This window comes from Aulostomus chinensis, chromosome 11, assembly GCF_037954235.1.
Source record: "Aulostomus chinensis isolate RoL2024-O1b breed Wild chromosome 11, RoL_Achi_v1.0, whole genome shotgun sequence".
Lineage (NCBI taxonomy): Eukaryota > Metazoa > Chordata > Actinopteri > Syngnathiformes > Aulostomidae > Aulostomus > Aulostomus chinensis.
Genome location: NC_141330.1, coordinates 9,410,127 through 9,422,621, shown reverse-complemented (window position 1 = coordinate 9,422,621; position 12,495 = coordinate 9,410,127). Strand labels below are relative to the sequence as shown.

Sequence of the window (12,495 nt, the reverse complement as noted above, 5' to 3'; positions counted from 1 at the left end):
GTGTTTGTTTTTGTTTTGTTTTTTTTGTATACCACAGTAAACAGGTTCATTATCTGTGCTATCTATTTAGATAGCACAGATAATAAACCAATGAATTGAAAAAAGAAAAGAAAAAATGAAATAGAAGCAGAAATAAAATTAATGACGAACAGATGCTATATAAATCATTTAAATCGGTTTATTGTCGTGAAATGCTGCTTCTGATTTATGGCCGTCCAGTAATCACGCTTTCGATTTCCGTTACACAAACCGAACAGCAGAGGGAGCCCGCGAGCGCGCCCTGGGCTGCCCGTGACGATGATGGAGGAAGGCTGGAGCCGCGCAGGCGCGCCGGGCACAGTCTCCGGCCAGGTTGCTATGGTTACCACACAATAGGAGACGGGACAGGGGGCTGCGTGAAGGGGAGAGAGAGAGCGAGAGAGAGAGAGAGAAAACGACAGGAGCGAGGAGAGGAGAGGGGAGGAGGAGGAGGAGGAGGTCTGCGGAGCCGCTTGACTGGACACACCGCTGCAAGGTTTTCAGACAGACAGGCAGCTGCAAGACAAACACCGGAACAGTTTTATTGATATAAACGAGTGTGAAGCTTCTTTGTTAAGTCAATAAAATACTATGAGGTGTGTGTATATTCAGGTTTTTAATGTCATTCGAAACGAAGATCGGCCGTTTCTTCGGTTTTTTGTTTTTGTTTTTCTTCGCCAGATAAAGCCAGATTCAGTCTGGAGCAGAATACTGTAAAGGTGACTGGAGAGACTAGGCAACAGAGACCCTCCCTCTCGATCCCCTCCCTCTTCAGAGTTTTGGCCCTCTCTTCCTCCTTCTCCCTGCCTCACTACTCCCTCCTTCTCCAGCCTCCCCCTCTCTCCTTATGCAAATCACGCCCTCTCCTCTACTCTCCCTTTCTCCCACCCGACGTGCATCCCTCTCTCTGGCTCACCCCTCCGCTAAAAAATTGTGACTGTAAGACCGGAGAGAGGGGTATAAAAAAAAGTGCAAGTCGTCTTAGAGGAAGAGGGGGAGTAGGTAGGGTGGGAGAGGGGGGGTTAAAAAAGAAAAAGGGGGACGAAAGGGGGTGGGGAAGTGGCGAGGGTACGCATCAATTTGTACAGTCTTCAGTTGGCACCCCTGTTTTTTTCCTGCAACGAATAGAAAGCGTTTTCTTCTGCATTATTGTTGTGATCGGAGCAATATGAGGCAGCCTCTGTTGACAGCCTGGGCTCCGTGGCGTGCGTGTCAGCGTGCCACATAAAACGACAAAAAAGAGGGAGAGAAAGGAAAGGGAGAGTGAGAGTGGGAGCACGCATCGCTGGATATTATAGGTAAGGAGAAGGGGGAAAATGGATGCTTATACTGTGTATTTGGAGCCACTGGCCACGTTTATGCTCTCCCTCCCATTTTTTTTCCCTTTGTGCGTTAATTATCATCCTCCTCGTCTGAATTATGTCCTAATGTTAACTGCTCACATTCCAGCGAGGCAGAGGAAGGGAGAGCCGGTGCGAGTGTGCTTCGCCATTCCATATCATCTTTCTTTTAAGAAACAGCCCTGCACAGGCATCCATGCTGATTGTGAACATGCATGTGCTGCTGCTGCTGCTGCTGCTGCTGACTCTCCCCGTCCTAGATGCACCGGGGGTCCGCCAGGCTGGAGAGCAGCTTCGGCCGGTCTCCTCTGCTTGTGTATCAATTACAGTCGCAGGAAGAAAGAAGAAAGAGTCGTTGCAGTGGCTGGTGATGTAAGCAGAGCAAGCTGCTGCTTTGCATCACATGCAGTGGGTCAATGTGTTGATAATGCATGTGTTTTGTGAGTGTGTGTGTGTGTGTGTGTGTGTGTGTGTGTGTGTGTGTGTGTGTGTGTGTGTGTGAGAGAGCATGCAGTGTGAGGGGACTAGTGATGTTAATGCTGCTGTATGCTGGTGCTTTGGCGTCCTAGTTGTTTACTGACCATGGCCCTGGACTTGCCAGTGCACCACTGACAGGCCAGTTGCTGCCACCTGTATCTGAGATGGATTATGCACCCACAGGATTTTTTTCCCCCATTCTGCCTTCTAAACTTTGTCATAATTAGGTTGTGCAAACACCGAGTCGCTCATAAACACGTGTGCCTTCTTATTGTGGCAGTCAGGGTTGTACTCTGATTGACTTAGTCACTGCAGTGCACTAATAATTAATGCATAGTCATGTGTAGTGGAGCTGTTATAGCCTGCCTGATAGAACACACACACAAAAATCACCATATTAATTGGCTGCAAAGCAGAGTTTGCATCACCGCCGAATACATTTTATGCTACCAGTGGTGGGCACTATTTATATCCTCATTCAATATACATGAGACATTTTCTTTCTTTTTTTTTACCACACTGGTACATGAATGAATGGGTCCGACGAGCCCTTGCAAAGCAGTCCTCCTTGGTCTTTCTCTCAAATGGCTGGCTTGCAGGATAAATAAGCATGCAATTCAGCTGGCCATAACCAGGTCATGTGGGTTAACCACAAGTGGCTGTGGGTTTAGGCCGTTGTGGTGAAGGTGGAAGAGGGAGGGAGGGCATACTCCCGAGGCATTTGCTGAAGTTTTCTGTCTTCTGCAGACGTCCATCCAAAACGCAGTCCATTAAAAAGCACCTACTCTGCTCCACACCTAGTGTTTATTACACTGGAGCCAAACCAGGGCATTCTGTTGTTGTGCCAGCGGGTTTTGGCTGCTGTGACGACAGAAGAGTGTTTTGAGTGCAGTGAAAAGCAGTTGTGTTGATCTGGTGTGAAGCATGCTGGGAATTCAAATGCTGAAATGTGCTTTTGCAGTTGTAAAATTGGACATTTTCTCAATGTCACCGTTTCCTGAACTCCACACATAAATGTGTTGCAGAAAGCATCGTATGCATCGCTAACTCATGAAAAACATTACATTCTCTGCAGGATCTCCATTCGGATAAAGACTGAATAATGCCTTCTTTGTTTATGATTCTTTACAGGTTTGGGTAGCTCCCATGGTGTAACACACAGCCCAGTCAGTCAGCAACAGGAACCAGTTCAGTCCTTGCAATGGCTTGTGTTGTAAAATGGACATTGTAAAGAAGAAGTAATGAAAACACGGACACACAAAGAATCGGTATGAAAAGGGCACATGTTCCAGGAATAGAGTGCCGCAGGGATGATTATTTTTGTCAGCCAACCCGGAAATTAGCATTGCCATGGGTTCCCTTAAACAAAAGCCAATGGGATTTTTACATTGGATTTTGAATTCTTGCCAAAAATAAGTTTATGAGACTTAAAGGTTTTGTTCAGCGTTTTAATCTTCACAGACTACTTTTATGATTTCTGAGGTTTACAAGCAATCTTTAGTAGAACAAAGCTATCGTTATGCTAACTACACTGCTGACACATTACCATCATCACAGCTAGCGTCTTGTTTCTTCTGCTTTGGGTGTTAGAAGGTTTGCAGTCTTGTTTAGCCACTTTGTTAGCAACTGCCACTTTTAGGGCACATCGACACTTCAGAATTCCCAGTCGCACTAATTACTGACGTATTTTAAGCTGTTGAACAAAATGTTTAAATATGTTAAGCTTGTCTATTTCAGGCACCTTATTTCAGGTATTTAACTGGAAACCCATTAAAAAAAAAACTGACTGAGACAAGGGACCTGCAGTTCTAAAATACTGCCAGATTTAAGGACCCATTCCTGCACCACTCTATTGCTTACCTGAATAATTCCTGTACCTTTGGGAGAATAACTAATGATTGTAAGTTGAGTATGTGGTAATATTTAAGAGCAGCCAAGGTGACAAAGATGTAAATTATTAATTTGGTTGTGGGAGAAAAGTGAAAAGTAGTCTAAAATAGCAGAGGTACATTGTTATATTTGTGTCCTTTTACCTTCACTCTGTTCTTCTTTTCACCCTCCTTTTTTTTCTTACTCTCCACTTGCCATTGCAACATTTCTCCTTGAATTGAACAAACCTGTCTTTCTTTAACCCTTTTTATACCACAACCAACACATCATCTTGTTTCTCTATCTCCTGAATCCTGTCTTGTTTTTTTATGCTTACCCCTTTTTCGGCTTTGCAGATGCCCATGCGCAGTGGGCGACGGCGGGGGGCGAGTGAGGAGAGAAGGGGTAGACGCCCGCACACCAGCCCCACTCGCCCTGAACGCAATGATAGACAAACGGTTAGAGCTTACCTCTATTGTTGATTTTGGTGTAAGTTTATGTAATGCATGCACGTACAAGAGTCATGGACAATAAAGAACTGTCTCGGTGTATTGAATTGTGTGTGTATGTGTGTTTGTGCACGCTCACAGTGTATGAGTCATCAGTGTGATTGCCACAGACATACCCTTGCACTGTCAGAATTGTTCGATAGTGTGTTTTACAGCTGAGCACTTTGAAATCTTTGATATTTCGTGTTTGACATTGATGTTGTGCGTGTGCGCCTGTGTGCATGTCTTTGTTCTAAAAACAGACATAGGCCTATTAGGAATTGAAAAGCATCACCACAGAATTAAAAGTCTTGTGTTGCTTTAGCAAAGAGGTGCTGGTGAGGAATTGGCTGGAAATCGCTTCAGTCGCAGATCACAAGGGCATGATTCATCAGAGAGTGAGGGGGAGGAACTTGTGTCTCCTGCAAAGAGGCAGAAAGTTCAGGTTTGTGTTACATTTCATCCGCCTGTTATGTAAAGACCAATTATACAGCTTTGATTCAGATAATTCATCTAAAAGCCTCTGTGTAAGCTATTAAGAGTTATATTTGTTTCTAATGTAAAAATATGCACAGACTAGAGTAGCACCCTTTCACGATAAAGATTTTCACCTCATCCACAATTGATCTTTTCTTGTCAGGATTCGGCCTCTACCCCAAACCCTCCAACATCAACACACTCGACTGACAGCTTGGCTCCCTCTACTGTCCCACCTCCAACCTCGGTTACCAGCCAATCTCGTGAGAGTGACAACGAAGACGGCCAATCCCAGGGCAGCAGGAGTTCAGTTGTCGGGAGCCTGGCGAATAGCAGCAGTAGTCTGAGCAGTGGGAGGGATATAGATCAGGACAATCGTTCCTCATCCCCAAGTCTCTCCGCTTCCCCATTAGGTAGCCTGGACTCGGATTCTGATGGTCCTGACTCGCCAAAGCAAGGAGAGAGGGAACGAGAGAAAGGCAAGGAAGGGGCAGGAGGGAAGGTGGCAGGGGAAGATATAAGGGCGCTACGAGAGGGAAGAGGGGAAGATCCCTGTGGAGATGGAGAAAAGCCAGATGTGGATGCACGAATCGAAGACTGCCCTTCTCTTAAGCCCCCTTCTACCCCTTGCTCTTCCTCGGGTCTCAATTCCTCTCTCCGTGGAGCAGGAGATTCATCGAATGACAGCAATGGTGGGAGAAAGTCCTATTTCTCCCTGGACTCAAAACTGATGTGTAAAGTTGAATATGGCGGACCAACAGGCGTTGATGGTGCACTTAGTGGCAACAGAATGAATTCCAAAGGCAGCACACAGTGCGTGACCAAGACAAATATCACGGGAGGAGATTTTTCCCATAACAGCCCCAACATTCCCCACTCATTGCCCCCGCCGCTTCCTCCTCCACCTGCTCTAAAACCCTTAGAGCTCGGGGGACAAACTCTGCCTGCTGAGGTGAAAGCAGAGAGAGACAAAATAGAAAAGGCAGATAAACTCCTGGACAAGGCTCAGTCCACTCCTCCTTCTCTGTTGCCACAGACTGGCCCCCAGCCACAGTCCCAGCCCCAGCCTCAGACCCAGCCCTCCACCCACCCTCACCACTACAGCTCCACCAGCTGGCAGGGTGGCACAGCAACTGGTTGCCAGGGGAGCTGGGGCTACACCCGTTACTCTGGCAACCATCACCCACACCAGCACCAGCCCCCAGTGCAGCAGCAGCAACTTCCCTCTGTTTACAACCCTCCGTCCTCTCGGCACTCCTCCTCCCACCCCTCTTACCTCCCCCATCCTCACCCTCACCCCCACAGGGAGTACCTTCCCAGGTACACTGGAGGGGGAGGGGACAGAGAGAGGGGGGCTGCAGGAGAGAGGGAGAGGGGAGTGAGGGGGGAGTGTGGGGGGAGGGAGATCAACAGGGAGTTCTCTGCTCCCATTGGCAACAGCAGCAGCAATAGCAGTGGGGGTAATAGTGGTGGTGCTTGTGGTGGGATGGGTGGGCCAAACAGCATCCAAGGTAGGGAGTTTGGTGGTCTGTCAGTGAGTCAGAACCGGGATTTCCAAGGTTCTGGGAGAGATGGACCTACAAACATAGGTCCTGAAAGAAGAGACTTTGTTCCAGCTTTCAGAGACAGGGAACGAGAGAGGGAGGGAGGGAGAGAGTTTCCTTTGCCAAACCAAAACCAGAGTAGAGACTTTGGCCCCAATGGAGCCGGAGGGGGCCATCCCAGAGACAAGGATGGAGGCAGATGGGCTGAGTTTGGTGGCCAAACAAGAGAGGTTGTAGGCAATAATAACAACAACAACTCCATACCCCAAGGAAATCCCCCAATTTCAACCAGTGGACTACCTGTCACTCCCATGCTGAATCGAGACCCACCTGCATCACCCCAAAACAACAGCAGTCACCCTTCTCATTCTTCCCTTCCCCCACACCCCCACCCACATCCCCCAAATTCAGCCAACCGGGACTTCCCTCCTTCCTTGGACCAGCCACAAACCCCCTCCTCTGTAGCTGACCATTTCCACAGAGAATACCCCCCCCCTGGGGGAAAGGATTTTCCTGCCGGGGCAACTCCTTCTGCTGGCACTAATAGAGAGTATCTCAGCCCACCTGGGGTAGCTTCAAATCTAGGTCGAGAGTATTCTGGGCCCGGGGGTACCCAACATCCTCACCCACCTCATCCTCACTACCAGTCTGGGCCCAGAGACAGAGACAGGGACTCAAACCTGCGAGAGTCTGGTATATACCAAAACCGTGGCCCAAATCAACCTCCTGCACTGTCTCCATCCTCCTCTTCCAGTCATGGACACCCACAAAATGCTCCTTATGCTCCTCCACACCCTCCACAGCCTCTTCTACCCCCACCACAAACCTCTCATGCCCAATCAGCCCCATCAGCTATGGCATCTGGTGTACGACCTCCACACTACCAGTCATCTGCCCAGACTCCTCCAACACCCCTCTCTCCATTACCAAGTCCATCCACAAATCAGATGGGAGGCTTCTCATCTTTTCCGCCTGGTTCCTCTGCTGGACCCAACATTTCCCTTCCTGGGCCAGGTGTATCATCTAGCTGTTCACCTGGATGTCGACCCTCCTCATTACATGGTTCATTGAACAGCCATCCTTCCTTCAGTGGAACATATCACTCGGCGAATGGGAACAATGGCAGTAACGTGGCCAACACTAATAGCAACAGTAGCGCACCGAACAACAGTAACACCAGCTCCCAATCGCTCTCACCCCAGAATGTCTCTAAGGGACCTCCACCTCTTAGTAACAACAACAACAGCATTCTGACCCCTGTCTCCAGTTCCTCACTGCCTGATGGGGATGGCCATTCAGATTCAGGCCCACCCCCCACACCTGTCATCAAGGAAGAACCGATAGAAGACAGGGAGGAGAATGAAAGTCCACCACCAGTGTTGAGAAGTCCGTCACCTGAACCTAAGCCTGTCGACATTCCCATCCATGCCAGCCAATCGGCAAGGTATAGTTAGAATGGCATCTTCATTCTACTACACTTGTCATTGTGCTGTTCAGTTGATTCCCTGTTCATGGCCTCCTTTTTAATTAACAGTAATAATGATTATTATGATGCAAAATTCACGTCTGATAATCACTATAATGATGCTTTCCATCTCTGTGCCACTTTTTTTAGGTTTCATAAGGTTCTTGATCGTGGTAGTGGGAACTCCTGTGCTCGCAGTGATGTCCTCTTTGTTCCATTGGATGGCTCCAAACTTTGGAAGAAGAGAAATGAAATGATCGAAAGGGCACGAAGGGAAGTTGAGCAGCGGGCCCGAGACTTAAGAGAAAAAGAGAGAGAGCGAGAAAGGGAGCGGGAGCGAGAGAGGGAACTGGATCGTCACCTACAGGTGAGCACATTGCAGCTTGATAACTTTGTAACACGTTAATGGATTTGATGCAGATTGTAATGATCACACACCAGAGAGGGAGGGAAACAGATCAAGCCAGGTGTGACATAATGTCTTCTACTGTTTTCTCTGCAGCAACAGAAAGACGTCAGTGCTGCTGCAGCGAGTCGCCAGGGCTCCTCTCTCTTCTTTCCCCCCTCTTCATCTATAATTCTTGACCCCTCGTCATCATCTTCCTCCTGTCCGGGCAACCCTGCTGCCCACCCTCAATCTCATACTCAGCATCATCCCTCACACCCACATGCTCACCTTCCTCCGACCCACCATCTCCACCCCTCCCTCTCTCACTCTATCCCCCACTCTCTTCTCCTGCCATCCATGGCTGGAGCATCAGCAGTGGTTGGAGGCCCTCAGGGTGCTCTGGGTATAGGTATAGGCGGTCCTTATCTGGGGCCTGATACCCCAGCCCTTAGAACTCTGAGCGAGTATGCTCGCCCTCATGCCATGTCTCCCCTCGGGGCAGCAAGTCGGGCCCAAGCACACCATCCACAAGTTCATCATGGCCATCCCCATGTCCATCCTTCATTTTTCCTTCCTCAGTTCCAGAATCATGCTTTAGGCCACCCGCATCATTTACCTACAGATGCTGCTACAGCTGCAGCCATCTTGGGCTTTTTATACGGTGGCAGCCTTGAAGGAGGTCCTGGTGTTGGAGGCCACACTGGGATAGCAGGAGGCCCAGTGCCTGGAGGAATCGGGGGTGCAGGCTTAGGTGGAGTCGGCTTTCCTCATGCAGTGGCGGCACACCGGGATCGAATAAAGCCCGGGTTTGAATTTAAGAGTGATGAGCGGGTTTACCCACCAGGATCTATACCAGATCCTGCTGCTCTTGCCCTCGCTCATTCTCATTCTCATGCCAATGCCCATGCCCATGCCCATGCACATGCACACTCCCTACTCCTTGGGGGAGGTGCAGGGGCCGCTAATGAAGTGTCACTCTATTGCACTCCTCCTCCCCCAGCTCCCCCTGGCCCCCCACACCTCCAAAACCCTACCCTGACCCCGGTCAATCGACCTCCAAACCCTCCTGCTCCTCAGTCCCTGTCCAATCCACCCCCTTCATCTCTCCTCCCACCCTCCCTCCCTTCTCACCCTTCATCTGCACCGCCAGCTGCCCCCCCAGCCTCAGCAGGCCCTGCTGCTCCTCAGCCAGCTCCTCCTCCACCTGCTCCGCCGACCTCCAATGCCACCTCACTTCATCACCCAGTTCCCCATTCTTCTTTTCCCAACTCCCTGTCCTCTCATCTGCCACCAGCTCCTGCCCCAGTCACTTCCTCAGAGACTTACCCGACTCCCACTCGTTCTCCCACCTCTTATGAGCGAGACAGAAGTGGGGAAAGAGAGCGGGAGAGGGAGAGAGATAGAGCAGCTTTGCCTGCCTTTGGGGACAGAGAGCGAGAAAGGGAGAGAGAAAGAGAAAGGGGAGGAAGTGGAGGAGGGGGAAGTGGAGGAGGGACAGGTGGAGGAGGTGGAGGAGAGAATATGGGGCGTCTTCAGATGTTAAACGTGACGCCCCATCATCACCAGCATTCACACATCCACTCACATCTTCACCTGCACCAGCAAGACACAGGTACCCACTGCTAAATGATTTTAAAAATGCTTTAAAAGAAACCCATTTTCCCTTTCTGAGTAAGAATTCATCTGTATTTGAGATTTTTAATGTGCATGTTTTAACATGTAGGCACACAAGCAAGAGTACAATTTTTTTTCTAATTGAAAAACTGGATTGTTTTCCATATAGAATTCCTGATTTAATTCATCTTGCTATTATTTATAGAAAGTTTATTAGTTGCTAAAATTCTGATGTCATTTAAATGCATATTATCTTTTTCTCAGTCTATGCAGCTACTTTGACTCTTATTAAATAACTCCTTTATTTCCTATTACATCATTGGCATCTAGCGGCGGGCGGGGTTCACCCCCTGATGGACCCGTTGGCGTCGGGGTCTCCTTTGGCACGCCTCCCTTACCCCGGAGCCACACTAGGCACCCCCATCCTGGCTCACCCCCTCACTGACAGCGAGGTGCTCCGCCAACAGCTGTTCGGTGAGGAGAAGGCTCCTCGTCCATGTACTCGTTCAGTTTTTTTCTATTAAAACTCTAAAGTCCTCAAAGTTCACAAAGAGATTTTTTTGACTGCGATGCTGATTCTTGACCTTTGTGCCACTTCTCTTTCCTCCCTTCTCTTTCGTATTCCTACCTTTTGTTGACAGGTGCTCCTTTCCGTGACCTTCCCCAACCATCCTCCCTCACTGGTCCAATATCGGCAGCCCATCAGCTCCAGGCCATGCAGCAGGCCCAGAGCGCAGAGCTGCAGATCCAGAGACTGGCCCTGGAACAACAGTGGATCCATCACCATCACCACCACTCCCTCACCCAGGACGAGTATTACAGGTACAAACCCCAAAGACAATCAGACATCCAAAGCTGTACTTCTGTTTTTTTCAACACTTAAGTGGCCTGTAAATCACTGCGGTTAAACTGCACTTTTATTCTAAGTGGCTTATAATTGCCATTTATTTTGTGCTCGGAATTTGGTGTTAACAAGAATTGCACCTCCATCTTGCTCTGAGCCACCACCTACCCTTTACTGACTGCTGACTCACAGTCTGCTTGTGTTTTTTTCCCCACTTCCACAGTGGCTAGGATTCTGTTTGATTTTTCTAATGTTTTATGAATGTTTTATGAAACAGTGGTTCGCTGAACATGATATGGCTTGGACTTTTTGATTAAAAAAAGTCTGTCAATCTTCCTCCCACAAGCTTCGGTCTACTTAAAAGAAAAGGCAGTTTTACTCAATTTTACAATAACTGTTGTCTCAAATAAAGGAAGAACATATTAAAATCCATTCATGTGCAGCATTTAGAAAATTAACTATACTTGTTTGCTAATCAAGAACTGTTGGAGGTGGTGGGGGTGCGACACAGAAAACTGGGCGAGACTGGTGCCTGTTATCGCAGATTTAGTCTCTGTTTCAGAACTGCTGCAGAAAACTGTCTCCATCTGGGAAAGACAGAGAGAAAATTACATTTCAAATTAGATTTAAAATGAACTAATCCCAATACCCAATTTTTACCCAAATGCTTCGAGGTGGAGAGAATAGAAGGCCTTTATAAGTAGCCACCAACATCATAAGGAAGACCCCCATGATAGCAGAAGATCTGAGGGATTAGTTGAGTTGTATCAGCAGCAGAATGACCGTCACTCAAACTCTCAGCTGACCATGACATGTTCTTAAACTGGGCTGTCTGTCTTCTCACGCTGTTTCTCCTTTGACTTTTTAGTCACCTGAAGAAAGAAAGTGACAAGACCCTGTGAGGGAGGGGCACAACAAAGAGCAGCATGGGGAAAAAAAAAACCAGAGGGAGAATGTGTGCAAAAATAAACAAATAAAGCAAAATAAAAGGAGCCAAGACTGAGTAACAAAACATGGACCAATGGACAGGGAATTCACTGAAGGAAAGGATCGACAAATGACGTGAACATGTTGCACACCGTCCCTGTTAACTGCACCTCATTGAAGTTCCAGACTCCAGCGTTTCCCTGCATAATGTTCTTGAACTCCAGTCCTGTTTTGTATCGTGCTCTGTACAGTATAGTAGATTGGAGGGGGAGGGGGTGGGGTGGGGTGGGGGGGGTGGGGGTTATAGCGAAGTACAGTATGTGTAAAATACTTGATGCCAGAAGGAATGTGTACATGAATCTCTTTTATGTCATTGCATGTAGCTAGGCGCTTCTTCTGATCTGGTGGAACTTTTGGTTCTAATTTTAGTAATGACCCCCTCATTTGTATCTGAGGGCTCTATATGCATGAGACCAGCCATTTAGTGTTACGTTAATGATCAATAGTATTGTTATTATAATTAATGTTGTCTGTTTGTTGATAATGATATAATTATATATACAGTACATATTATTTGTATTATTTTTTTACATTTTCATGGTATGGCAGTCAGTTTTTATTTTTATTTTTTATTTTCAATTTACCTTGTGAAACAAGATGCAAATGAAGGCAGAAAAATCTGGAAATAAATTATCTCTTTTTGCTAGTCTGTTGGGTTTTTTTCCTCCCTCACTCCCCTGCTCACATACATTCAGATTATTTTCCCCCGTCTTTGTTTTATACAAGTCACTCATGCACAAAGCATATCAAATTCCTCACGCGCCTCCCCCTCCCCCTCTCTCCCTCTCTCTCTCTCTCTCTCTCTCGCTCTCTCCTTCTCTCTGTCTCTCCCTCCCTCTCTTGGTGAGTGTAGCTAATAGGAGACACATGGGATGAGTGTGAGACATGGGAGTTGAGTTGCTCCATTGAGCACCAGCCACCCTGTAGAGCGAGCATTCCATACTGAACTGTAAAAATGAAAAGAAGAGAAAAAAAACAGAGACG

At 47.8% G+C, this 12,495-nt stretch overlaps 1 protein-coding gene across 4 annotated transcripts; it reads left to right on the top strand.

Annotated features, from left to right (window-relative positions):
* The first annotated feature begins 1,068 nt into the window (after positions 1 to 1,068).
* On the top strand, positions 1,069 to 12,223 carry atn1 (atrophin 1). Of its 4 annotated transcripts, none has more exons than XM_086218204.1 (10): positions 1,069 to 1,316; positions 2,967 to 3,103; positions 4,061 to 4,162; positions 4,518 to 4,637; positions 4,833 to 7,657; positions 7,829 to 8,045; positions 8,181 to 9,678; positions 10,011 to 10,178; positions 10,322 to 10,502; positions 11,393 to 12,223. In XM_086218204.1, the coding sequence occupies exons 2-10, from the start codon at positions 3,077 to 3,079 to the stop codon at positions 11,424 to 11,426; spliced, it is 5,172 nt and encodes a 1,723-aa protein (XP_086074330.1). In that variant the 5' UTR covers positions 1,069 to 1,316; positions 2,967 to 3,076; the 3' UTR covers positions 11,427 to 12,223. The 4 variants fall into 4 exon arrangements, 3 of the variants coding, with proteins under 3 accessions (XP_086074330.1, XP_086074331.1, XP_086074332.1); XM_086218205.1 differs by having other exon boundaries at positions 10,011 to 10,154; positions 11,393 to 12,222; XR_015118530.1 differs by lacking the exon at positions 11,393 to 12,223 and having other exon boundaries at positions 9,998 to 10,178; positions 10,322 to 10,469.
* Positions 12,224 to 12,495: the final 272 nt, after the last annotated feature.

Excerpts from the sequence above, each read along its gene's own strand:
- atn1 (XM_086218204.1), top strand. The coding sequence starts at position 3,077 with ATGAAAACACGGACACACAAAGAATCG. Across the intron at positions 10,179-10,321 it reads GGAGAAGGCTCCTCGTCCAT|GTGCTCCTTTCCGTGACCTT; the intron begins GTACTCGTTCAG and ends TTTTGTTGACAG. Across the intron at positions 10,503-11,392 it reads ACCCAGGACGAGTATTACAG|TCACCTGAAGAAAGAAAGTG; the intron begins GTACAAACCCCA and ends TTGACTTTTTAG.